The sequence below is a fragment of the Salmo trutta genome, chromosome 4 (assembly GCF_901001165.1).
Source record: "Salmo trutta chromosome 4, fSalTru1.1, whole genome shotgun sequence".
NCBI lineage: Eukaryota > Metazoa > Chordata > Actinopteri > Salmoniformes > Salmonidae > Salmo > Salmo trutta.
Genome location: NC_042960.1, coordinates 15,624,018 through 15,651,262, shown reverse-complemented (window position 1 = coordinate 15,651,262; position 27,245 = coordinate 15,624,018). Strand labels below are relative to the sequence as shown.

The window sequence follows — 27,245 nt, the reverse complement described above, 5'->3', positions numbered from 1 at the left end:
GCAAGGTCCCCCTGCTCAAGAAAGCACATATACATGCCCGTCTGAAGTTTGCCAATGAACATCTGAATGATTCAGAGGACAACTGGGTGAAAGTGTTGTGGTCAGATGAGACCAAAATGGAGCTCTTTGGCATCAACTCAACTCGCCGTGTTTGGAGGAGGAGGAGTGCTGCCTATGACCCCAAGAATACCATCCCCACCGTCAAACATGGAGGTGGAAACATTATGCTTTGGGGTGTTTTTCTGCTAAGAGTACAGGACAACTTCACCGCATCAAAGGGACGATGGACGGGGCCATGTACCGTCAAATCTTGGGTGGGAACCTCCTTCCCTCAGCCAGGGCATTGAAAATGGGTCGTGGATGGGTATTCCAGCATGACAATGACCCAAAACACATGGCCAAGGCAACAAAGGAGTGGCTCAAGAAGAAGCACATTAAGGTCCTGGAGTGGCCTAGCCAGTCTCTAGACCTTAATCCCATAGAAAATCTGTGTAGGGAGCTGAAGGTTCGAGTTACCAAACGTCAGCCTCGAAACCTTAATGACTTGGAGAAGATCTGCAAAGAGGAGTGGGACAAAATCCCTCCTGAGATGTGTGCAAACCTGGTGGCCAACTACAAGAAACGTCTGACCTCTGTGATTGCCAACAAGGGTTTTGCCACCAAGTACTAAGTCATGTTTTGCAGAGGGGTCAAATACTTATTTCCCTCATTAAAATGCAAATAATTTTATAACATTTTGACATGCATTTTTATGTATTTTTTGTTGTTATTCTGTCTCTCACTGTTCAAATAAACCTACCATTAAAATTATAGACTGATCATTTCTTTGTCAGTGGGCAAACGTACAAAATCAGCAGGGGATCAAATACTTTTTTCCCTCACTGTATAAGATTACTGTAGGATCATTATAATATTGATATAGTTATTGCTATATTTTTACTATAAGATTGCTATAGTTATTCTATAGTATGTCCGAATTTACCACAAGAATACTGTTTTTTAGTGATATTTGTATAATACTCTTTTATAGTAATCCTATAGTGCTTTTTCGTAAGGGACCACCAGGAGAGACTGGTGTTGCAGTTTGGGAGTGTGCAGAGAGAGCTAAACCAGATAAATGATGATTAGTCATTATCAGTCTGTAGATACAGCTCAACTGAGACTGGGCTGAATACACAAACATCCTGTACTAATGGAGCGTCACGCCCTTTGAATCTTCACATGGCATGGTGTGAGAAGTCAAAAGGTGCCTCCAGATTCTAGAGTAATGAGCAGGGCTTTTCAATCAAGGTCTGGGGGGAACCACAGTGTACGCGTTTTAGGACTGTACTAATACACCTGATGCAAGTAATCAACTACACACTCTGGTATAGAGGTCCAGGGCCTAGATTCACAAAACCTTCTTGTTATGGCTTGGGGGTCGTATTTCGACATCTGGTTGAGAAGCGTGCCCAAAGTAAACTGCCTGTTACTCAGGCCCAGAAGCGAGGCTATGCATACAATTGGTAGATTTAGATAGAAAACACTCTAAAGTTTCCAAAACTGTTAAAATAATGTCTGTGAGTATAAAATAAATGATATGGCAGGAGAAAACCTGAGGAAAATCCATCCAGGAAGTGGGATATTTTTGATGTGTGTAGTTTTCAATTGAATGCCTATAAAGTATGTGTTGGGTTAGGACCCAGATTGCAGTTCCTATGGCTTCCACTAGATGTCAACAGTCTTTAGACATTGTTTCAGGCGTGTTTTCTGAAAAAGGAGGAAGAATGAGACCATTTTCTAAGTGGACTGTAGAATGAACCAGAGCTAGTTTGCGCATGTGACCGATTGCGCGCCCTTCGTTCTTTTTCCTTTCTATTGAATACGCTATTGTCCGGTTGAAATATTATCGATTATTTAGACAATAGACAACCTGAGGATTAATTATAAACATCGTTTGACATGTTTCGACAAACTTTACCGGTACTATTAGGACGTATTTGTCTGCATGTTGTGACCTCCATTGAGCCAGTGGATTACTGAACAAAACGCGTCAACAAAACAGAGTTATTGGGAAATAAAGGGGGACTTTATCAAACAAAAACAAACATTTATTGTGTAACAGGGACTCTTGTGACTGCAACCATATGAAGATCATCAAAGGTAAGAGATTCCTTTTATCGCCATTTCTGACTTTTGTAATTCCTTTACTTGGTTGTAAAATTGTTTGTATGCTTTTGTAAGGGGGCCGCTGTCCTCAGATAATCACATGGTATGCTTTCGCCGTAAAGCCTTTTTGAAATCTGACACAGCGGCTGGATTAACAAGAAGTTAATCTTTAAGCCGATGTATAAAACTTGTATCTTTTATGAATGTTTATTATGAGTATTTCTGTATTTTGAATTTGGCGCTCTGCAATTTCACCGGATGTTGTCGAGGTGGGTCGCTAGCGGAACACCTGCGCCAGAGAGGTTAAGAAGAAATTTCTTCTTAACTGACATTTTTTCCTTAACTATAGACTTAAGAAGAAAGATTAGCAAAGTTGCTATTCCTCAAAAAGGTTCTTTGACATTTTCTGGCGCTTTTTCTTATGTTTCTCCTTAAGCAAAAAGTTAAGAAGAAATTAGATTATTGAAAATAAAGTTATTGGAAATGTTCATAATTCCCAGATAGCTAAACCCTTGTCTTAAACTCAGGGCAGTGAGAGTAAAAACTCATGAAAGCAATTGAACATGTTGAACCTGTTGGGGCTAGGGGGCAGTATTTGCACGGCCGGATAAAAAACGTACCCGATTTAATCTGGTTACTACTCCTGCCCAGTAACTAGAATATGCATATAATTATTGGCTTTGGATAGAAAACACCCTAAAGTTTCTAAAACTGTTTGAATGGTGTCTGTGAGTATAACAGAACTCATTTGGCAGGCCAAAACCTGAGAAGATTCTGTACAGGAAGTGGCCTGTCTGACCATTTCTTCCCCTCCTTGATCATCTCTAACAAAAACAGGGGATCTCTGGCATGACGTGACACTTCCTACGGCTCCCATAGGCTCTCAGAACCCGGGAAAAAGCTGAATGACGTAATTCAAGGCCCAGGCTGAAACACACTAGCGCGTTTGGCAAGTGCTCTATCAGAGGGCCATCAGACTGAGGCTCGTGCATGAGGGGATAGCATGCTTTTACTTTCACTCTCTTTGTAATAAAAAACGATTTCCCGGTCGGAATATTATCGCTTTTTTACAAGAAAAATGGCATAAAAATTGATTTTAAACAGCGGGTGACATGCTTCGAAGTACGGTAATGGAATATTTAGAATTTTTTTGTCACGAAATGCGTCGTGCTCGTAACCCTTATTTACCCTTTCGGATAGTGTCTTGAACGCACTAACAAAACGCCGCTATTTGGATATAACAATGGATTATTTGGGACCAAACCAACATTTGTTATTGAAGTAGAAGTCCTGGGAGTGCATTCTGACGAAGACAGCAAAGGTAATAACATTTTTCTTATAGTAAATCTGACTTTGGTGAGTGCTAAACTTGCTGGGTGTCTAAATAGCTAGCCCTGTGATGCCGGGCTATCTACTTAGAATATTGCAAAATGTGCTTTCACCGAAAAGCTATTTGAAAATCGGACATATCGAGTGCATAGAGGAGTTCTGTATCTATAATTCTTAAAATAATTGTTATGTTTTTCGTGAACGTTTATTGTGAGTAATTTAGTAAATTCACCGGAAGTGTTCGGTGGGAATGCTAGTCACATGCTAGTCACATGCTAATGTAAAAAGCTGGTTTTTGATATAAATATGAACTTGATTGAACAGACATGCATGTATTGTATAAGATAATGTCCTAAGATTGTCATCTGATGAAGATCATCAAAGGTTAGTGCTGCATTTAGCTGTGGTTTGGGTTTATGTGACATTATATGCTAGCTTGAAAAATGGGTGTCTGATTATTTATGGCTGGGTACTCTGCTGACATAATCTAATGTTTTGCTTTCGTTGTAAAGCCTTTTTGAAATCGGACAGTGTGGTTAGATTAACGAGAGTCTTGTCTTTAAAATGCTGTAAAATAGTCATATGTTTGAGAAATTGAAGTAATAGCATTTCTAAGGTATTTGAATAACGCAAGCGTCCCACCTAGCCCAGAGAGGTTAATTCATTTACAAACTTCATCTGAAAGTTTCAGTATTGATTATTTTAAACCCAATAACATGTTTTAGAACAGTAATCTCAGTAGGAAACATGCTAACACGATTGCTATTGCTAGCTAGATAGCTAGCAACAAACATCTTAAGAAGATTTGTAAGAAGATATTTGAGAATTTCGTGAGAAAATCATTCAATCTTATAATATTGTTGAGGAATTGCACTTACGAACAAATTGATGAATTTCTTTTTTTTTCTTAAGAAGCTTCTTATTACGTTTATGCGTAAGAAGTGTTTTGTGAATCTGTGCCCAGAACTGAAATAAAGAGTATCAGTAGAACCAGTCAGCTACTAGGTTAATGAAGAGCACATTCTCATTTACAAATACGACAGGAATAGAGAGTAGAGAGGTTGAATGACCTCTACCTCGTAGAGGTCATGAAGGAAGGAGGAAGCGGGCAGTTCTAGTACTATTTTGCCTCATAAGCGCCAGCTCAGTCTGCGCAAAATGTATATCTCAGAATTGCTTTCCAAGGACGGTGTTTTTGACGGTGACAACCTGCTGACTACCTGCTGCTTCAAATGACTGAAAAGACTGGAAAGAGAAGTGACATGAGCCTTCCAGACGAGCTAAATAACTTCTATGCTCGCTTCGAGGCAAGTAACACTGAAACATGCATGAGAGCATCAGCTGTTCCGGATGACTGTTTGATCACGCTCTCCGCAGCCGATGTGAGTAAGATCTTTAAACAGGTCAATATTCACAAGACCGTAGGGCCAGACGGATTATCAGGACGTGTACTCTTAGCATGTGCTGAGCAACTGGCAAGCGTCTTCACTCACATTTTCAATCTCTCCTTGTCTGAGTCTGTAATACCAACATGTTTCAAGTAGACCACCATAGTCCCTGTGCCCAAAAACACTAAGGTAACCTGCCTAAATGACTACGACCCGTAGCACTCATGTCTGTAGCCATGAAGTGCTTAGAAAGGCTGGTCATGGTTCGCATCAACACCATTATTGTCACGACTTCCACCGAAGGTGGTTCCTCTCCCTGTTCGGGCGGCGGTCGGCGTCGCCGGCCTACCAGCCATCACCGATCCTTTTTTCCTTTTCCGTTTGTTTTGTCTGTGGTTCTTTCACACCTGGTTTCATTTGCCTTAATTTCTGTGTGGATAATTACCCCTGTTGCCTGCCTAGGTTTGTGCGGGATTATTCATGTGATGTTGCTCATTAAGGTTGTGCCTTATTTGTTTTCACGTATTATACCAAGTGTGTATAAGTTTAGGAGCGTTGTTTTTTTCCCTCCTTCCGTGAGTACTGGTTTCTCTGTTGTCAAGGGCGTTAATTTTGGTATTGTACCTGATCTGTATGTTTGTGGACTTGCCTATTAAATACGCATCTCGGACATCTCTGCTCTCCTGCGCTTGACTCCTTTACCTACCTCTAAACACAAACTCGTCACAATTATCCCAGAAACCCCAGACCCACTCCAATTTGCATACCGCACCAACAGATCCACAGATGATGCTATCTCTATTGCACTCCACACTGGACTTTCACACTTGGACAAAAGGAACACCTACAGTGGCTTGCGAAAGTATTCACCTCCCTTGGCATTTTTCCTATTTTGATTACAACTGTATCGTTCATATCATTTGATTTACACAACATGCCTACCACTTTGAAGATGCAACATTTTTTCTTCTGAAACAAGCAAGAAATAAGACAAAAAAACTGAAAACTTGAGCGTGCATAACTATTCACCCCCCTAAAGTCAATACTTAGCAGAGCCACCTTTTGCAGCTGCAAGTCTCTTGGGGTATGTCTCTATAAGCTTGGCACATCTAGCCACTGGGATGTTTGCCCATTCTTCAAGGCAAAACTGCTCCAGCTCCTTCAAGTTGGATGGGTTCCGCTGGTGTACAGCAATCTTTAAGTCATACCACAGATTCTCAATTGGATTGAGATCTGGGCTTTGACTAGGCCATTCAAAGACATTTAAATGTTTCCCCTTAAACCACTTGAGTGTTGCTTTAGCAGTATGCTTAGGGTCATTGTCCTGCTGGAAGGTGAACCTCAAATCTCTTGAAGACTGAAACAGGTTTCCCTCAAGAATTTCCCTGTATTTAGTGCCATCCATCATTCCTTCAATTCTAACCAGTTTCCCAGTCCCTGCTGATGAAAAACATACCCACAGCATGATGCTGTGCTTCACTGTGGGGATGGTGTTCTTGTGGTGATAATAGGTGTTGGGTTTGCGCCAGACATTGCGTTTTCCTTGATAGTCAAAAAGCTCAATTTTAGTCTCATCTAACCAGAGTATGATCTTCTATATGTTTGGGGAGTCCCCCCCATGCCTTTTGGCGAACACCAAACCTGTTTGCTTATTTTTTTCTTTAATGTATGGCTTTTTTCTGGCCACTCTTCCATAAAACCCAACTCTGTGGAGTGTACGGCTTAAAGTGGTCCTATGAACAGATACTCCAATCTCCGCTGTGGAGCTGTGCAGCTCCTTCAGGGTTATCTTTGGTCTCTTTGTTGCCTCTCTGATTAATGCCCTCCTTGCCTCACATGTGAGTTTTGTTGGGCGGCCCTCTCTTGACAGGTTTGTTGTGGTGCCATATTCTTTCCATATTTTAATAATGGATTTAATGGTGCTCTGTGGGATGTTCAAATTATCTGATATTTTTCTATAACCCATCCCTGATCTGTACTTCTCCACAACTTTGTCCCTGACCTGTTTGGTGCCGCTTGCTTGGTGGTGCTACTTGCTTAGTGGTGTTGCAGACGCTAGGGCCTTAGCTCATCACTAAGCTAAGGACCCTGGGACTAAACACCTCCCTCTGCAACTGGATCTGGGACTTCCTGACGGGCCGCCCCAGGTGGTAAGGGTAGGTAACAACACATCCACCACGCTGATCCTCAACACGGGGGCCCCTCAGGGGTGCGTGCTCAGTCCCCTAGTGGACTCACTGTTCACTAATGATTGCACGCCCAGTCACGACTCCAACTCCATCATTAAGTTTGCCTATGACACAACAGTGGTAGGCCTGATCACCGACAACAATGACACAGCCTATAGGGAAGAGGTCAGAGACCTGGCCGTATATTGCCAGGACAACCTCTTCCTCAACGTGATCAAGACAAAGGAGATTATCGTGGGCTACAGGATAAGGAGGACCAAGCACACCCCCATTCTCATTGACGGGGCTATAGTGGAGCAGGTTGAGGGATTCAAGTTCCTTGGTGTCCACATCACCAATAAACTAACATGGTCCAAGCACACCAAGACGGTCGTGGAGAAGGCATGACAAAACCTATTCCCCCTCAGAAAAGATTTGGCATGGGTCCTCAGATCCTCAGGTTCTACAGCCGCACCATTGAGAGCATCCTGACTGGTTGCATCACTACCTGGTATGGCAACTACAGAGGGTAGTGCGTACGGCCCAGTACATCACTGGGCCCAAGCTTCCTGCCATCCAGGACCTCTATACCAGGCAGTGTCAGAGGAAGGCCCTAAAAATTGTCAAAGACTCCAGCCACCCTAGTCATAGACTGTTCTCTCTGCTACCGCACGGCAAGCGGTACCGGGGCGCCAAGTCTAGGTACCGGAGCTCCAAGTCTAAACAGCTTCTACCCCCAAGCCATAAGACTCCTGAACGTCTAATCAAATGTACACTGCTGCTACTCTCTGTTATTATCTATGCATAGTTACTTTAATAACTCAAACCTGCATGTACATATTACCTCAATTACCTCGACTCTGCACCGGTACCCCCTGTATATAGCCTCACTATTGTTATTTTACTGCGGCTCTTTAATTATTTGTTACTTTTATTTCTTATTCTTAGTTTTTTTAGGTATTTTTTTTAACTGCACTGTTGGTTAAGGGCTTGTCAGTAAGCATTTCACTGTTAGGTCTACAGCTCTTTTATTCGGCGCTTATGACAAATAAAATTAATTTGTATTGATTTAGATTTTTGATAAGCAGGAGTAGAATTCGAAACTCACTTTGAGAACTCAACAATGTAAAATGACCGGGATTCTTTGTAAAAAAAAATAAAAAATGTACAAGTCTTCACTCTATTCCCACACCTTCTGCCCCAACAATACTTGTTATGACAGTTTGGACAGGGAATTAGAAACTGTTGACAACATATGACAATGTAATTCTTAAATATACTATAAACTAGGGCTGGGAATTGCCAGGGCCCTCACGGTACGATATTATCATGATACTTCAGTGCCAATGGCGCCAGAGAGGATGGCTGCTGTTTTATTGGCTCTTAACCAACCATGCTATTTTGTTACTTTTTTCGCATTGTTTGTAAGTTGTTTTGTACATAATGTTGCTGCTACCGTCCCCGCTATTGTTATTTTACTGCTGCTCTTTAATTATTTGTAATTTCTATCTCTTACTTTTTTTAGGTATTTCCTTAAAACTGCATTGTTGGTTAAAACCTCATTAGGCTGGGGGCGGTATTTTCACGTCTGGATGAAAAGTGTGCCCAAAGTAAACTGCCTGCTACTCAGGCCCAGAAGCTAGGATATGCATATTATTAGTAGATTTGGATAGCAAACACTCTGAAGTTTCTAAAACTGTTTGAATGATGTCTGTGAGTATAACATAACTTATTTGCCAGGCGAAACCCCGAGGACAAACCATCCAGGGAAAAAAAGAATTTGAGGTCACTCTCTTTTCAATGGGATTTCTATGGGGATCTAGATTTCTAAAGGCACTTGCAGTTCCTATCGCTTCCACTGGGTGTCAACAATCTTTAGAAATTGGTTGATGTTTTTCCTTTGAGAAATTAAGAAGTAGGGCAGTTCAGAACGAGGGTCGAGTGAAGTGTACTGTTTGTTAGAGGCGCGTGACCTGAAAGCTCGCTCCACTTTGTTTTCGTCTTGTATTGAACACAGTTTATCCAGTCTTAAATTTTATTGATTATTTACATTAAAAAATACCTAAAGTTGTATTAGGAAAGTTGTTTGAAATGTTTGGACAAAGATTACAGGTAACTTATTAGATATTTTGTAGTCATGTTGCGCGAGTTGGAACCGGTGTTTTTCTGGATCAAACGCGCCAAATAAATGGACATTTTGGATATATAACGACGGAATTAATCAAACAAAATGACCAGTTGTGATGTTTATGGGACATATTGGAGTGCCAACAGAAGAAGCTCGTCAAAGGTAAGGCATGAATTATATCGTTATTTCTGAGTTTTGTGTCGCGCCTGGCGGGATGAAATATGATTGTCTGTGTTTGTTTGATGGGGTGCTGTCCTCAGATAATAGCATGGTTTGCTTTCACCGTAAAGCCTTTTTGAAATCTGACACGGTGGCTAGATTAAGTAAAGCTTTAATTTGGTGTATTGCACTTGTGATTGTATGAAAGTTAAATATTTCAAATAATTTAATTTGAATTTGCCGCTCTGCCATTTCACCAGATGTTGTCAAATCGATCCCGTTAACGGGATTTGATCCCTAAGAAATTTTAAGGGCTTGTAAGTAAGCATTTCACTGTACAGCTGTTGTATTTGGCGCATGTGACAAATAAAATTTGATTTGATATGTATTGCGATTCTCTATGTTTTTTTGAGTTTTGTGATACGATTCTGTGATTTTATTGCAATCCGATATTTCAAACTTATTACTCACCATATGTCTGCTGCAGTGGGACAAGAGAGCCATGAGAAAACAAGTTTGGGAAATAAAAGTGCAGAAAACAAATTGGAGGTCCAGCCAACTAGAGCAAAAATATAATATTGTCAAAACGATACAATAAAACACATCGTAAAAAATTATATCCTGACATGCAACTGTATAGATTTTTTCCCCCATCACTACTATAAACCCTGTTGCAACAAATTAAAAAAGTTGAGATAAGTTGCAATATAGTGGAACACTGACATTTCCCTTCGTTTTTCCTCCTCTCTCTCTCTCTCTCTCTCTCTCTCTCTCTCTCTCTCTCCCTTCCTGTCTCTCTGTCACTCCCTTCCTGTCTCTCTGTCACTCCCTTCCTGTCTCTGTCCCTTCCTCTCTCTCTCTCTCTCTCTCTCTCTCTCTCTCTCTCTCTCTCTCTCTCTCTCTCTCTCTCTCTCTCTCTCTCTCTTTCACTCTTTCACTCTTTCACTCTTTCACTCTCTCGTTCCTTCTGTTATGAGCAGCAGAATGAAAATTGGGGTAATCCATGAGGTAACCACAGAAAAGGTGCTACGGTCTGATTTGTAATTTGATACTGAGCACCGCTCGCTCATATTGGAAGCCACACCATTTCTGACGGAGGGAAAATATCTGTGAACCGCGTCCGCTCCACCGGGGAGAGAGTAGTCTCTGACAAACACACACACACACAGCGGCCATGCACCCACCTTCCAACTGCGCCAAAACCTCTCGGCAGCCCTGCTTATCAATGTTATTTTTTCCCTTAAAATACCACAGGTGATATCAATCATAGAAAAATCTGAGGCTGTATTCACCACCACATTAACACGGAATCACTCCTTTGGATTCATAACACATCCAAAGGTGCTTTCTGACGGGCTCAAGGCCTCTGAGAAAATACGGCTCGGCCAAGTTTCGGATGTGAGGGTAGTTTATGGGCGAGATCATCTTATTTCCTACTGCATAATTTTCACTTTTTTTGGACTGCGCCCAAATGGCCCTGGTGGCGGCTCTCAGACTAGCTGGCTTGGACGAGGGGCTGAGCAGCCAGGCATGAGGAGAGAGATTGTAACGGATTTGAAAGTCTATGTCCCGTGTGGCTCAGTTGGTAGAGCATGGTGTTTGCAACGCCAGGGTTGTGGGTTTGATTCCCACGGGGGACCAGTATGGAGACAAAATGTACGAAATGTATGCATTGACTGCTGTAAGTCGTTCTGGATAAGAGCGTCTGCTAAATGTCTAAAATGTAAATGTATGAAATTGATGAATTCATGTAGAGAACAATTTCAAAGAGTTTATTTATGGCCTGTTAAAAGAAAGCATACTGCTTGGAAGGAAAACAATTTGCACCCCTTTCACATTAGCGTTAGCAAATGGAAAGTTAGTATTCCATCCTCTGATGGACTGAGCTTGCATGTCAATTGTAAATTCTAAAAAAAGATATACAATTATACAAGAGATGTGCAGTTTGTGACATACAGTACACATACTGGAGGTATAAATATCCTTAGAAAGTTTGGCAACACAATCTGCTACTATTACACACTTTCTATTTGTAGCGCAATTCATTATGCAGTTAGCCTAGTGGTTAGAGTGTTGCACCAGTAACTGAAAGGTTGCTGGATCAAATCCCTGAGCTGACAAGGTAAAAATCTGTCGTTTTGCGCCTGAACAAGGCAGTTAACCCACTGTTCCCCGGTAGGCCATCATTGTAAATAAGAATTTGTTCTTAACTGACTTGCCTAGTTAAATAAAGGTTAAATAAAATAAATAAAAATAAATGTATGCATTAATTAAGGCTTCATTAATGCATTTACTGTAAATATAGGCTGTTACTAGGAGCCACTAGCTGTTTATAGCAAGTCAAACGTTTCTCACTATGTGACAATGACAATGGAGGAGAAGTCAGAGGGGGTGCTTACTTGTCCCTAAGATCCATCCATACAAGGGAATGTATGCTGCCCTATGGGAGAAGCTGACACCAATGTCCTCTGACGCATGGACGGCCCTGTCACCACAGTGGCACATACAGTACTGTGAAGTGCAATTGTGGTCATTGACACAATGCCCTGCATCCCAAATGGCACCCTATTCCCTACACAGTGCACTACTATGGGCCCTGGTGAAAAGCACTATGTAGGGAATAGGGTGACATTTGGGATGCATGTGTTACCACAACGATACAAGCCATTAGCGCTTGGTCAGTTCAATGGAGTGGCTATTGAAAACGTATAGGGTAACATTGGCATATCGTGTGACGAGGACGGGTAAGCTAATTGGCTTATCTGTCACGTCCTGACCATGGTAAGCTGTTATTTTCTATGGTAGAGTAGGTCAGGGCGTGACAGGGGGGTTTTCTAGTTTAGTTTTTTCTATGTTGTTATGTTCTAGTTTTGTATTTCTATGTTGGGTTGTTCTAGTTTTTGTATTTCTATGTTGGGCTTTGTTTGAGATTTTCTCCAATTAGAGGCAGCTGGTCATCGTTTTCTCTAATTGGAGGTCATATTTAAGTTGGTGTTTGTCCCACCTGGGTTTGTGGGAGATTCATTTTGAGTAGTGTATGTTTCACCTCTGCGTCATGGTTTGTTGTTTTTGTCATTCAGTTTATTTATGTATTGCATAGTTTCATAGTATAAATAAAATGTGGAATGACACACACGCTGCACTTTGGTCCGCTCCTCCTTACGACGACCGTGACATTATCTTGGCAGTTCACAGCTGCGTGGTTTCGCTGGTCCTCTATGGCTCAAGTTATAGGAGCGTGGCTCTAGCAAAATAATGTTTGTTTTCAGAACGAAATCATTGGAAAATAATTTGGGTTCCAACCGCTGCTGAAAACCCAGATACAGTAATTGATCCTAGCCCTAGAAGAAAAAACAAACATTTAATTGTTTTATCACATGGAACGCATCTTGCCTTGGGGTGGATTTTGGCTTTCTTTCTAATCTGCTGAGCACAAAAACCCATTTGATAAAAGTTTTGTCTCTGTAATTATACTTTGAACAACGTGATACTTGATCATTTTCAACAAATCTTTTGCCCAAAATAAAGAGGCGCATTAGATACGATTTTTCTTTTGTTTTTTTCTTCATATTTTGGCCTGGCTTGCTCTTTTCCTCCCGCACACAAAGACAACAGTAATGTTTCATCACATCGTGTCATCCTTTGCTGGTTTCTGCTTATGTCATGCTGTTTTCCTTCCCTCTCTCTCTCACTGTCTGTTTCTCTCCCCTTCTTTCTCTCTCTTTTTCAACCTCTCTTCATCCTCTCTCTCTCTACCTTTCCTTATCTCTCTCTTTACCTTACTCTCTCCATCGTTCTACCTCTCTACCCCTCTCTCTCTTACTTCTGTGAGATCTGATTGTAATAAGTGTAACTGGCCATAGTGAGGATACCCCGCTAATCTACAGTAATAATCACAAGGAAACACCGGTCAGCGTTCAGATAAAGCTTGAAGGGGACAAAGTGTTCACAGTGGATATTAATGAAGTGCCTATATGTCTATCGTCAAGTGCCTGTGTGTATCATCGACTATGGGTTTGTCCCAAAATGGCACCCTATTCCCTATATAGTCCCTATGGGCGCTGGTCAAAAGAAGTTCACTAGGGAATAGGGTGCCATTTGGGACGTACTTAGTGAATCAGCGAATCACTCTGAAGACTGGGGGGGGAGTGGAGAGTCTCTTGTTCACGTTCATCTATGATACATCGGTTCACTAGTTCCAAAGTTAATGTAGTAATGTCTCCTTTATTTCAGATTCCTGAGTTTAACTAGAACTCAAAATGTGTCAGGCGATGTATGACATTTTCTGGTTGTAAATTGGTTTCCTGGTTGTAGAGTTGACAGATAAATAAATCTTTACCTGGTTGTAATCTGGTTTTCTGGTCTCTAGAAAGACGGCGAAAAAACACAATTTCACAATCAGCATATGAAACATGCCCATGATGTCACAAAAGATGTTAGAATGACATCATTGCAACCCCTTTTGCCTGCAAGGTAGCCCACTCATATTTGGCTTAGTATGATGGGATGGGGGAGAGAGTGGGATCAAACATAAGTGGATCACGCCCAAGCTCTTTTGGGAAAACAGACAGGCGCATCAGAGGGGAGACACACCAGAAGTACATTAATTTCCAACGGAACGCTGAGTTTGCCTTGCAACATTGCGTCAGAGGCAGTTGTAGTGCGTTTCGTGTTGTGCATACGTTGAATTTAACAAACGTCTGTATCAAATCGTATGTGTAGAAGGCTTGACATAAATGGTAGCAGAACCTGAACGTTGAATTTTCAGATGATGCTGCATACCATTTTGTGCAATGGCGCAAGTGTGGGTGCGTGTGTTCAAAACATCTCTTATACTCTAACCCGGCATACACTACCGTATGCATAAGTTGTGCACGGTGCCCCACGGACGAGCATTAGGTTATACTTGATTGAGCCCGCCAAATTGCGTCATCCCCAGTGCACTTCAAGCAGAAAGAGGTTTGCACTGTATAATATTGTAAATGATTAAATACAGCCCTGCAAAGAGGGAGGAAAAGCAGGAGAAAGAAGAGGAAGGAAGGAAGAGGTGGGTGATAATGAAGAGGAAGGAAGAGGTGAGGGATAATGAAGAGGAAGGAAGAGATGAGGGATAAAGAAGAGGAAGGAAGAGGTGGGAGATAATGAAGAGGAAGGAAGAGGTGGGGGATAATGAAGAGGAAGGAAGAGGTGGGAGATAATGAAGAGGAAGGAAGAGGTGGGGGATAATGAAGAGGAAGGAAGAGGTGGGAGATAATGAAGAGGAAGGAAGAGGTGGGGGATAAAGAAGAGGAAGGAAGAGGTGGGGGATAATGAAGAGGAAGGAAGAGGTGGGGGATAATGAAGAGGAAGGAAGAGGTGGGGGATAATGAAGAGGAAGGAAGAGGTGGGAGATAATGAAGAGGAAGGAAGAGGTGGGGGATAATGAAGAGGAAGGAAGAGGTGGGAGATAATGAAGAGGAAGGAAGAGGTGGGAGATAATGAAGAGGAAGGAAGAGGTGGGGGATAATGAAGAGGAAGGAAGAGGTGAGGGATAATGAAGAGGAAGGAAGAGATGAGGGATAATGAAGAGGAAGGAAGAGGTGGGGGATAATGAAGAGGAAGGAAGAGGTGAGGGATAATGAAGAGGAAGGAAGAGATGAGGGATAATAAAGAGGAAGGAAGAGGTGGGGGATAAAGACAATGAAAAGGTTAGGATAAAGAAGAGGATGGGCTCAGGGGCTTTAGGGTACTTGTGAGAGTATTGAAGACAGAGAGACAGACATTATATATATATATATATATATATATATATATATATATATATACTGTATATATTTCATTTATTTAACTAGGCAAGTCAACTAAGAACAAATTCTTATTTACAATGACGGCCTACACAGGCCAAGCCCTAACACTGGACCAATTGTGCGCCGCCCTATGGGACTCCCAAGTCTCTCCTTACCTCTCTCTCTCCCCCCCTCCATCCATCCCCAACGGAGTTAGCATAACAGAGGATAACAGCAGACGTATAAATGAACCACCCAAGCTAACACAATCTAGACCTTTCATTAGGTTTGCTCACTGCTCCAGGGTGGCTTAATAGACACACATACATAGCTGTTCTTGTCTATAAATGTTCTGTATTATGTCATGTTTCATGTGACAGCGAATGGGAACTAATAAAATACACACACACACTGGCAAGCCTACTTGAAGAGGTGTTAATGACTTTCCCTTTTTTATTGCCCTAGTTGACTGGAGGTGATGTTGAGACTGATTTATGGGATAAGGAAGAGCAAGGAAGGAAGAGGTGGGGGATAAAGAAGAGGAAGTAAGGAAGAGGTGGGGGATAAAGAAGAGGAAGTAAGGAAGAGGTGGGGGATAAAGAAGAGGAAGGAAGGAAGAGGTGGTGTATAAAGAAGAGGATGGAAGGTAGAAGTGGGTGATAAAGAGGAAGGAAGGAAGAGTTGGGGGATAAAGAAAATGAAAAGGTTAGGGATAAAGAAGAGGATGGGCTCAGGGGCTTTTAGGGTACTTGTGTATTGAAGTGTTGAAGAAAAAGAGACATATATTTTTATTTTATTTAACTCGGCAAGTCAGTTAAGAACAAATTCTTATTTACAATGAGGGCCTACCCCGGCCAAGCCCTGACGACACTGGGCCAATTGTTCGCCGCCCTATGGGACTCCCAAAGACGGCCGGTTAGGATACAGCCTGGAATCAAACCAGGTCTGTAGTGACACCTCTAGCACTGAGATGCAGTGCCTTAGAGAGCTGCGCCACTCGGGAGCCCTATAAATAGCAACACACTGGGCACACGCTGGTTGAATCAACGTTGCTTCCACGCCATTTCAATGAAATGATGTTGAACAAACAAGGAATAGACGTTGAATTGACGTCTGTGCCCAGTGGGAACGGAATAGGCAAAATAATAGAGGCCCAGAAAAGTGCTCTACGTTCATCTTCAATTAACAAATTCCACAGATGAAATGTCTCTGTATCCCTCCCTTTCTATTAGTCTCTCTCTACCTCTCTCTCTCTACCTCTCTCTCTCCCCCCTCCGTCCATCCCCCCCAAGGGAGTGATGATAACAGCAGAATTATAACTGAACCACACAACACAATCCAAACCTTTCATTAGGTTTGCTCACTGCTCCAAGGTGGCTTGATAGACACACATCACACACAGATGTTCTTGTCTATTAATGTTCTGTATTATGTCATGTTTCGTATGGACCCCAGGAAGAGTAGCTGCTGCTTTCGCAACAGCTAATGGAGATCCTAATATAATACCAAACACACACACACACACACACACACACACTGGCAAGCCGACTTGAAGAGGTGTTGACGACTTTCCTTTTTTCATTGCCCTAGTTGACTGGAGGTGATGTTGAGGTTGATTTACGGCCAATGTTAAGTGGGTTATGACGAGAACTAAGGAGAACGTTGCTTAGCCAGGCCTCGCTCTCTAATCCACTTCTTCCTAACAAATTATTCATTTATGCAGCTCGGACACACATACACACACACACACACACACAGCAAAGGCACCAAAACATACACAATCACAGCAAAGTCACCAACACACACACACATTAGCGAAGCCACCAACACAGACACACACACATACAATAGGAAGCTGCCAACACACACACACACACACACACACACACAGGGAAGCCACCAACACACATACACACAGCGAAGGCACCCCCAGGTCATGCACCCCCGCGCCCCTCACCTGGGTCACCTGAGTTTACCCACCATCCTCCTTGCTCCTGACAACATGCCCTATCCCCCCGCCACTGCTTGACTCCTAGTGTTGTCAGTCGCCATGGCAACGGACATCAACAGGAGCATGACGCTTTTTTGGCCAAGGCTCACTGGTAAGAGTTGACAAGGATGTCGATCGCAATGTGACTTCCTGGTTATCGATTTGACGCATTGAGGTGCTGTTTTAAACATGTTCTTATACTGAGGGAATGGTACCAATTCCCTTGTTAGGCAAGTTGTGCTGTGTGTAGTGTAGTGAGGCAAACTCTGTGGTAACAGACTGGTTCTTGGCTGATGGCTTTGTAGAAATTCCAACTGACAGACATCGTGAAAAGTTTGAGCATATCAACCAAGGTTATACATATCCAGCTTAGACAGTTATGCAACTAAAGAAGACAGGGACTATGTCTACAGAGCGAATGAGAAAGCAGATTACTGGTATTCACCTTGCAAGATTGAGTGATGCCTCATGTACACAATACAGTCGATACGACCACCATGTCTACAATGTCTCTGTAGAAATGTGAACAGGGGTTTCAAGGAGATAGTTAATGATAGCTTCTCCGCTGCACCCGGAGGAGAAAGCGAGCAAGCACAGTGTTTGAGTAACAATATGTCAAATGTAGCAGCGTTCACAGTGGTGGAGGATTTCAAATACTTAATAACATATCAGCCATTCGCTGTTCAATTTCACACACAGTGGCAGTGGACACCTGGTGTGTGGTACTCTACCCACATTCAAATCACCTATAGCTGCACTGATCTAACAGAAGAAGCCTACCGGGCCAAGTCAAAATGGGGTCCCGGCAGGTCTCAAAAAAGCGCCAGTCGCACTTTCCGAGGTGAAAACTCTGGAAACGAATGATACTACCAGCCCACTGGATTTTTATCATTATAATTGATTGTCTCTGCTGTAACCAAGAGACTTGATCTTGCAAGCTAGCCACTTATCTAGCAAATTAGCAAACCAAATGCATAGCTGGAGCCATGAGCTGGAGATCATTTATTTGGTCCATCCCATTTTTTGTTTACAGTATTGAAAATCATACAGTTGGTATTTCAAAATACCCCGGTATACCCTATACTGCCCAAGCCTATTGAACGTGTCTCTCAAAAACAGGCGGTGTTGACGTCTTTATGGAACAGCATGACGGCACACTTTGATATTGTTTTGACTACGCAACAGAAGTTGACTGCTGCAACTAGATCTAACAAATCGACCTGGTGCCAACATGTACTCATTCCAATCCTTGTGATGTAAATACAATACGATACACTACATTCTGGTAATACTTTGTTTGCCACGTTGCATCCAGCAAAAGGAACCTTGGACTTTACAAAACAGGTCTAAAATGGGTCTCTTCTTCTGTCTGGCGCACTCCAATGACAGATATTGGGCAGCAGATTTTCAGAGAGGTGAACAAACAGCTTTGTTCACAACATCCCATGTATTTCCCTGTCACTCAAACATTCTAGGCTGTCCATTGACTATCGAGATGATTAGTGAATACTAGACCTGTGTCAAATATGAATAAATTCATGAATTTGTATGTCTGATATTATGACTATATCATGTCTCTCTTTTGTTGTGGAATCTTTTTGAACGCAGTGCAAATTCTGTACCAAATACACATTTCTGTGTAAACACATAATAAAGTACTATCTAATCTAATCTAAATATTTAAACACTTTTTTTATACTTTAGAGTTGCTGTTGGTTCGGTGTGTCTAGTACAACGGAATAGTCCCAAAAATACAAACCGTAATCTAGTTTGATCCAGAGTTGAATTGGGGTTTAAAATGGCTTCCCTCTAGATGAAATTCAAACTGCAATTAAAAATATCTGCAATTGAATCACTGCAATTAAAAATATCAATTTCCTTCCAAAAAGAAGATTTCTCTTTTGTTTTTCACTGAGCTCTCTAATTTGACGTCACTGTGCTGTGTACCCATTTCCGTTAAAGAGGTTTAGCAACAAAGCCAGTGGGATATTTAGGGGCCGTAAACGCTTGTCATAAATGGAGACATACGCAAAGCACTTAATGCCGTATTATATGCTTAGAAATCATGTATTATGCTTGGAGCTACAATAACAAACTCTGGAGTGGCAGTGGGGTTTGGATTCTATGATGATCCAAAATAACATTAATGAAACGAAAACAAACTTTGGAACTTGAAGTTGGAATACCTGAAGTTTACCTAAACATCATTGAAACTTGTAATGTGAATACATGAAAAGACATGCATTTGATAGTATACGAATGGCTTGTAGACCATATATAGCTTTTACACCAGACTCTATAATCAGACTCTGTAGTATAGACATACAGTGCAATCGGGAAGTATTCAGACCCTTTGGATTTATCCACATTTTGTTACGTTGCAGCCTTATTATAAAATGGATGAAATTGTTTTTTCTTCTTCATCAATCTACACATATAGTACCAGTCAAAGGTTTGGACACACCTACTCATTCAAGGGTTTTTCTTTATTTTTAGTATTTTCTACATTGTAGAATAATTGTGAAGACATCAAAACTATGAAATAACACATATGGAATTGTAGTAACCAAAAAAAGTGTTAAACATATCAACATATATTTTATATTTGAGATTCTTCAAAGTAGCCACCCTTTGCTTTGATGACATCTTTGCACACTCTTTGCATTCTATCAACCAGCTTCACCTGAAATGCTTTTCCAACAGTCTTGAAGGAGTCCACCGGTCTAATGTCCATTGCGCGTGTTTCTTGGCCGAAGCAAGTCTCTTCTTCTTATTAGTGTCCTTTAGTAGTTGATTGTTTGCAGCAATTCGGCCATGAAGGCCAGATTCACGCGGTCTCCTCTGAACAGTTGATGTTGAGACGTGTCTGTTACTTGAACTTTGTGAAGCATTTATTTGGGCTGCAATTTCTGAGGCTGGTAACTCTAATGAACTTATCCTCTGCAGCAGAGGTAACTCTGGGTCTTCCTTTCCTGTGGCGGTCCTCATGAGAGCAAGTTTCATCATAGTGCTTGATGGTTTTTGCGACTGCACTTGAAGAAACTTTCTATTTGCTTATTTGAGCTGCCATATTATGGACTTGGTTTTTTACCAAATAGGGCTATCTTCTGTATACCACCCCTACCTTGTCACAACACAACTGATTGGCTCAAATGCATTAAGAAGGAAAGAAATTCCACAAATTAACTTTAACAAGGAACACCTGTTAATTGAAATGCATTCCAGGTGACTACCTCATGAAGCTGGTTGAGAGAATGCCAAGAGTGTGAAAAGCTGTCATCAAGGCAAAGGGTGGTTACTTTGAAGAATCTCAATTATAAAATATATTGGTTACTACATGATTCCATATGTGTTATTTCATAGTTTTGATGCCTTCACTATTATTCTACAATGTAGAAAATAGTAAAAATTAAGAAAATCCAAGGAATGAGTAGGTGTGTCTAAACTTTTGACTGGTACTTTAATATCCCACAATGACAAAGCAAAACAGGTTTTGGAAATTTTACCAAATTTCTTTAAAGAAAAACGGAAGTATCACATTTACATAAGTATTCAGACCCTTTACTCAGAGATTACAGCCATAAGTCTTCTTGGGTATGACGCTACAAGTTTGGCACACCTGTATTTGGGAAGTTTCTCTAATTCTTCTCTGCAGATCCTCTTAAGCTCTGTCAGATTGGATGGGGAGCATCGCTCCACACCTATTTTCAGGTCTCTCCAGAGATGTTCGATTTGGTTCAAGTCCGGGTTCTGGATGGGCCACCCAAGGACTTTCAGAGACTGGTCCCGAAGCCACTCCTGCATTGTCTTGGCTGTGTGCTTAGGGTCATTGTCCTGTTGGAAGGTGAACATTCACCCCAGTCTGAGGTCTTGAGTGCTCTGGAGCAGGCTTTCATCAAGGATCTCTCTGTACTTTGCTCCGTTCATCTTTCTCTCATTCCTGACTAGTCTGCCAGTCCCTGTCACTGAAAAACATCCCCACAGCATGATGCTGCCACTACCATGCTTCACCATAGGGATGGTGCCAGGTTTCCTCCAGACGTGACACTTGGCATTCAGGCCAAAGAGTTCAATCTTGGTTTCATCAGACCAGAAAATCTTATTTCTCACGGTCTGAGAGTCTTCAAGTGCTTTTTGGCAAATTCGTAGCGGGCTGTCATGTGCCGTTTACTGAGGAGTGGCTTCCTTCTGCCTACTCTACCATAAAGGCCTGATTGGTGGAGTGCTGCAGAGATGGTTGTCCTTCTGGAAGGTTCCCCCATCTCCACAGAGGAAGTCTGGAGCTCTGTCAGAGTGACCATCGGGTTCTTGGTCACCTCCCTGGCCAAGGCCCTTCTCCCCCGATTGCTCAGTTTGGCTAAGCTCTAGGAAGAGTGTTTGTGGTTCCAAAACTTCCATTTAAGAATGATGGAGGCCACTGTGTTCTTTGGGACCTGAAATTCTGCAGCAATGTTTTGGTACCCTTCCCCAGATCTGTGCCTTGACACAATACTGTCTCTGAGCTCTAGGGACAATTCCTTCAAACTCATGACTTGGTTTTTGCTCTGACATGCACTGCCAACTGTGGGACCTTATATAGACAGATGTCTGCCTTTCCAAATCATGTCCAATCAATTGAATTTACCAGAGGTAGACACATGGGGTGGCAGGTAGCCTAGTGGTTAGAGCGTTGGGCCCGTAACTGAAAGGTTGGTAGATCGCATCCCTGACAAGGTAAACATCTGTCATTCTGCCCCTCAATAAGGCAGTTAACCCAGTGTTCATAGGCTGGCACTGTAAATAAGAATTTGTTCTTCACTGACTTGCCTAGTTAAATAACGGTTAAAAAAATTATCTCAAGAATGATACATTGAAACAGGATGCACTTGTGTTTAATAGTAAAGTATCTGAATAATTATGTAAATAAGGTATTTCTGTTTTTTATTTATTAATACATTTGCCAAAAATTCTAAAAACCTATTTTCGCATTGTCCATATGGGTAATTGTGTGTAGATTGATGAGGGGAAAAAAATGTCATCCATTTTAGAATAAGGCTGTAATGTAAGAAAATGTGGATAAAGTGAAGGGGTCTGAATACTTTCCCAATGCACTGTACATGTATGTCATGTCTTCAAGTTCTCTGTTGCCAAGATTTATTGTCTGGCACAACTTGAATTGATGAATTGAATTGAATGACCTGCCCTCAATCATACACAATCGACAAGTAAACACTGTTGTTGTGCCTGGTGTACTACAAACACACACACACACCATCGTGCATGTAGCGTGTATACAAAACTTTGGCACACAAACAACAGTCTGCTTCTGAAAGGATGGAAAACAATGCAACATCATCACTGGGTTGAGCGAGAGTGCTTCAGATTAAAGTTCAATGTGCAGTCAATCACACACACACACACTCTCCTGCGGCACAGCCATTCCGTTCGCTGGCAGAGGGGCAGGTCACATGGGCAGAGGTGGTGGTGGCTTCCACATTCCCCGGATGCCCAAAATGAGCCTTAATCCACAATTGGACCAATCTGTTTAATGCCCATTTGACGGCAGGCCAGTCCACCGGGTCCCTCCCTAACCGGGAGTGTCTGTCCCAAAGCAACGCTATGGGACTTTGCACTTTGTCTGAACTTTACAAAAGACTTAAATATCCGCTGAGGGGAAAATAGGCATGTGCAGTGTCCCAAATGGCTCACTATTCTCCTTATGGGCCCTGGTCAAAAGTAGTGCACTTCATAGAGAGGGTGCCATTTGGGATGCATATAAATGGAAACTTGCATGGAATTCAAACCCATTTTGTTATTTTAGTTTATTCCCATGCCTGAGTTTTCCCATACCACAAAACTCCATTTTGGTCAGCATCAACAAACAGACTTTGGTTGTCTGCGGTTTATCCATCGCTCGCGGACTGCTCGAGGAGTCAAGTCATAATCCGTGTTTACATTGACAAAACGAACCGGCACATGCATTCCATTCCATCCCATAAATAACAACCATGTCAAACATTATGTAGTCTGGTGAGACACCTCCATGCCAATAGACCTAGAAAGTACTAAGGAAAAGTGTCAATCAATATGGCCGCCATGAGGCATACGATTTGCCAATGTAGGGTTTTTTCCTTTTTGGGGGGCTTGAAAAGAAGGAAAATTGTGAGGGCTTTGAGTTGGACATGCACGATCTTTGGGAACAGGGCTGGGAAATTGCAAACGCTCCTGAAAGGCATAAAACTACGGATACAGGGGAACTGGGTGGCTGGCCTGCTTAAGGGATGTTAGTATTCGTGGCTCAAATGAAGCCTGTCACATAGGTCCATTATTGATGACATCATACAGAGCCAATTATTGTTGTGTAGAAAGCTGACAAAAGACTGAATGGATATTCATGTCAATGTAAATGGTTTCATTCAAAGCAGATATTCTAACTAGGGTTGGGCGGTATTTCATACCTTCATACCGTTCCTGTACCATACCGGGGTAAACGGTATTGCCAGCAGCGCAGACAAGGGGCGCTATTTCTTTCCAAGCATAAAAATAAAATAAATAAAAAAGCATTTAGGCAGCAGGGATCTTGATCCAGCTGGGGATTAATTGTCTCTGCTGTAACCAAGAAGGTTGATCTAGCAAGTTAGCCACTTAGCTCACAAACCACATTTTTATTTTATTTAACTAGGCAAGTCAGTTAAGAACAAACTCTTATTTACAATGACGGCCTACCCTGGCCAAACCTGGGCCAATTGTGCGCCGCTCCCTAGGGGAGTCCCAATCACAGCCGGATGTGATTCAGCCTGGATTTGAACCAGGGTCTGTAGTGACATCTCTTCCACTGAGATGCAGTGCCTTAAGCCGCTGCGCCACTCGGGAGCCAAAATACCTAGCTGGAGCCCTGAGCTGGAGACAATTGATTTGGCACATCTTAGATACTTAATTTATAGTTCGTTTTAAGCAGTGGCGTAGCAAGGATTTGCAACTATAATGAAAACGCAAGGAGATAACTGACAACTCAAACAATAACTTTAGGGTGAGTATGTACAAGGATAAATAGGACACCAGCTACTGTGAAGTTGACAATAACGGCTTCATCTCAATAGTCTAAAGTAGCTTCCTCGACTTGTCTCCTTTCCTTCATCTGCTCTGATGTGAAAGGACTGGACTGGACACGTGAAGCAGTTTAATAATTCGGGACTACCATTAGGACTTTCAGATCAGTGCAAATGAAGGACATGAGACAAGGAGTGGGCGCCACTTTAGACTGTTGAGATGAAGCCATTATTGACGCAGAAGGAGAGGGAGCCACGTCAGACTATTGAGATGCACCCAGAGAGACTGCACTTGCTAAATCAATTGAACTCTGTGCACTTAAATTTATCCTCCCTCCCCTCCTCAAAGATGTGCTCCCTAAATAAGTATTGGATTTTGTCACAGACTGGGCACCATAAAATGTGATCAAACCTGTAATACCAAATTAAAAATATGTGATTTTTTTCTGCACCTGATGGAATGTTCAATTCTATTTACTGTATAAACTATTAAAAGACTCAAATCCAGGACAAAGCGATTGTGCAATTCTGTGTATGTTTATATCAAACGGAAGTGATTATAATGAGAAATCAGGATGGAGAGGGGCGTGGGACGAGGAATTACAGTTAGTCTTAATACTAATCATATTCTTCACATTAGGGGGAGGGTCTTAATATGACTGGCACAAATACATTTTTCTTAAATCACTTAAAAGAAGCTCTGCGTTTGACATTAGGTCTAGGCTGTGCCAATCAAACTCAACTAATATCATGAAACGTCAAAGAAAAAAAAAGTTATTGGGGGGGGGGGTAAAAAAAAATAGTAATTTAGCTAGATACACAGTCCAGTAAACAATAAACCCTCAAATCAGTGTACAATGTGGATTCGTCTAAAATTCCAATCTGTCATTGAATGGCCAGAGCGGTACCGGAGCCCAAAGCATGTCCATTTGGTATTTGGAGAGCTCACCAGTCAGTAATAACGTAGGACTAAATATGTATTTTCTCAACAGCTTAACTTCTACCTGGCGCACATGTTATCTGTAGCCTATCAAATCACAATGTTATTACTGAAGAGATTTTATTTTTTTCTGATATGTATATTATTGCGTTCTCACACAAGAATGTCGTAGGTTCTTATCACAGGGTTACAGCAGTACTGTACTTTGGAATAGAATCATTAAGACACAAGAAATATCCAAACATAAGTTAAACAACCACGCCACAGTACAATACTATAATGCATTTAAAATATCCATACTGTACAACATACAACATTATCCTACATACAACATTATCCTACATTATAATATCAAACACATTCTATATCCAATCTGCCATCTGGTGATGATAGGCAGGACACAGCAGCCCCACTCCGATCCCAATTTATAAAACTCCAAGTGCGCACGTGACGCATGTTCCGTCACTTAATCCAATTTTTCCATTGAAAAAATAAAACAAATAGTTGAAGATGTTCTCATTCAGACATCCCCGTTTAGTTACATGATTGATAGGATGTGAAATGCAAACCCAAACTAAGCATGTGGAGCCTGTGGCGCACATGTCTGCTGAAATACACTGCTGTCCATCCTATAGTTTCTCTTGGGTAGCTCCGGGCGGCGCGTGTCAATCTATCTCCGCGAGTCTATTTTTCATTGAGCCTCTCTAGCTATTGTTATTGCCTGGGGTATAATATCATAGGGCATACGATCAGGCTACCAAATTGGCACGACATCCTCTATAACGCGCGGATAGCTACCTCCAATTGCCACCGGGCCATTACTTTCACCGTAGCTTTTAAGCTCAAACTAAATTAATTGGGATAGACCAGTGCATTTTATTGATTTTCATCGATGTAGGTAGTAGGCCTATCACAAATTCTGCACAAATAAGCCTACTTGTTTTGTTAATTTCTACATTTGCGCGCGAACAGCGTATACAGCTTTACCCAAACGCCCGTCCTTTATTGTTGTCATATTTCGGACTCAAATGTATCAAAACAACAATGTCGTGTCAAATACAGCACTTTGAAACTTGTTTAGAAACACAGTACAATACTTTGGCTACTCCGACCTCATGCACAATAGTATACATTACTCACCTGCATTCCTTAGCTTCTTATTCCGGTAGACAGAGAATATCACCAAAAGGTTGCCCAAAATATCAACCACGATAGTGAATATCAGGAAGCACCCCAAAGTTGTAGTAACCCACGGTGGGCGGTTCAACACTTCCTCGTACGGGTCCAGCGACGACCTGTTCAGATAAGACCCATTTATAATCATTGTATATTTTGTAACTTTCCCAATTAGCGAAATAAACGTGCCGCCCGTCCAATAATATGAAGTCTACATTTTGGACACAGAGATGCAGTGGTATTCTCCCGTGGCTTTCCTCCTCTCCATATTGCCCGTTATAAGCTCCCGTAGACAACCGTCTGTTTTTCCTTCTAGTCACAATGCTCGTGTGTCAGAGTCTACACTTATATGGCTATATGTGTCCCCATCACATTGTTGGTATGTGACATTCAGAGGAAACTTCAGACCTTCCCATGTTAACATGGTGTGATTAGTGGGCCCGTCGTGGCTGACGGGTAAGTGGTTGCCTAGTGCTGCCTCTCAGCGGCCGAAAGGGGGAAAACCAGTGGACGGCACGCGGCGCACTCGTTTCCAGTGTCTTTTGAAGCATGTTTGCGAGCTCTCCTCGCAATTATTGCTTTGCTTCCAGCGACTCGTCGTTTCTTTATTCAAGCGTTCATTGATATTTTTTTTAAGGATTCGTTCATGTTTTTTTTATCCTTTCCCACATTGATTCATTCACAATTAAAGAAACAGATAACATGCACCTTTTCTAACATATCAATATAAGGATGTTGACTAGACTATGCTATTATTAAGATAATCATGAGGATTATGCTTAATATCAATTATTGGAATTATTCCAATTACTATGATAGAGAAAACTCTCTCTCTCCCTCTCTCTCTTTCTTATCTGTGTCCCAACAGCAGGTGTTGTAAAGAATAATCCACATTATTAGTATCTACAGAATATCAAAATAAACTACAAACTCTAACATAGAAACATTAATTGCGTCTTAAATGGCACCCTATGCACTAGTCAGGGTCAGGGCTCATTGGGATCTGGACAAAAGTAGTATATGGGA

General features: G+C 41.8%; 1 protein-coding gene across 1 annotated transcript in view; it reads right to left on the bottom strand.

Moving 5' to 3' along the window:
- Nucleotides 1–26,599, bottom strand: part of mtnr1aa (melatonin receptor 1A a) — a 64,039-nt gene extending 37,440 nt beyond the window's left edge. Inside the window, exon 1 of the mRNA XM_029749912.1 lies at nt 26,184–26,599. Within this exon, the coding sequence (XP_029605772.1) occupies nt 26,184–26,367 (184 nt within the window). The 5' untranslated portion in view covers nt 26,368–26,599. The remainder of the gene's footprint in view (nt 1–26,183) is intronic.
- Between the last annotated feature and the right edge of the window lie 646 nt (nt 26,600–27,245).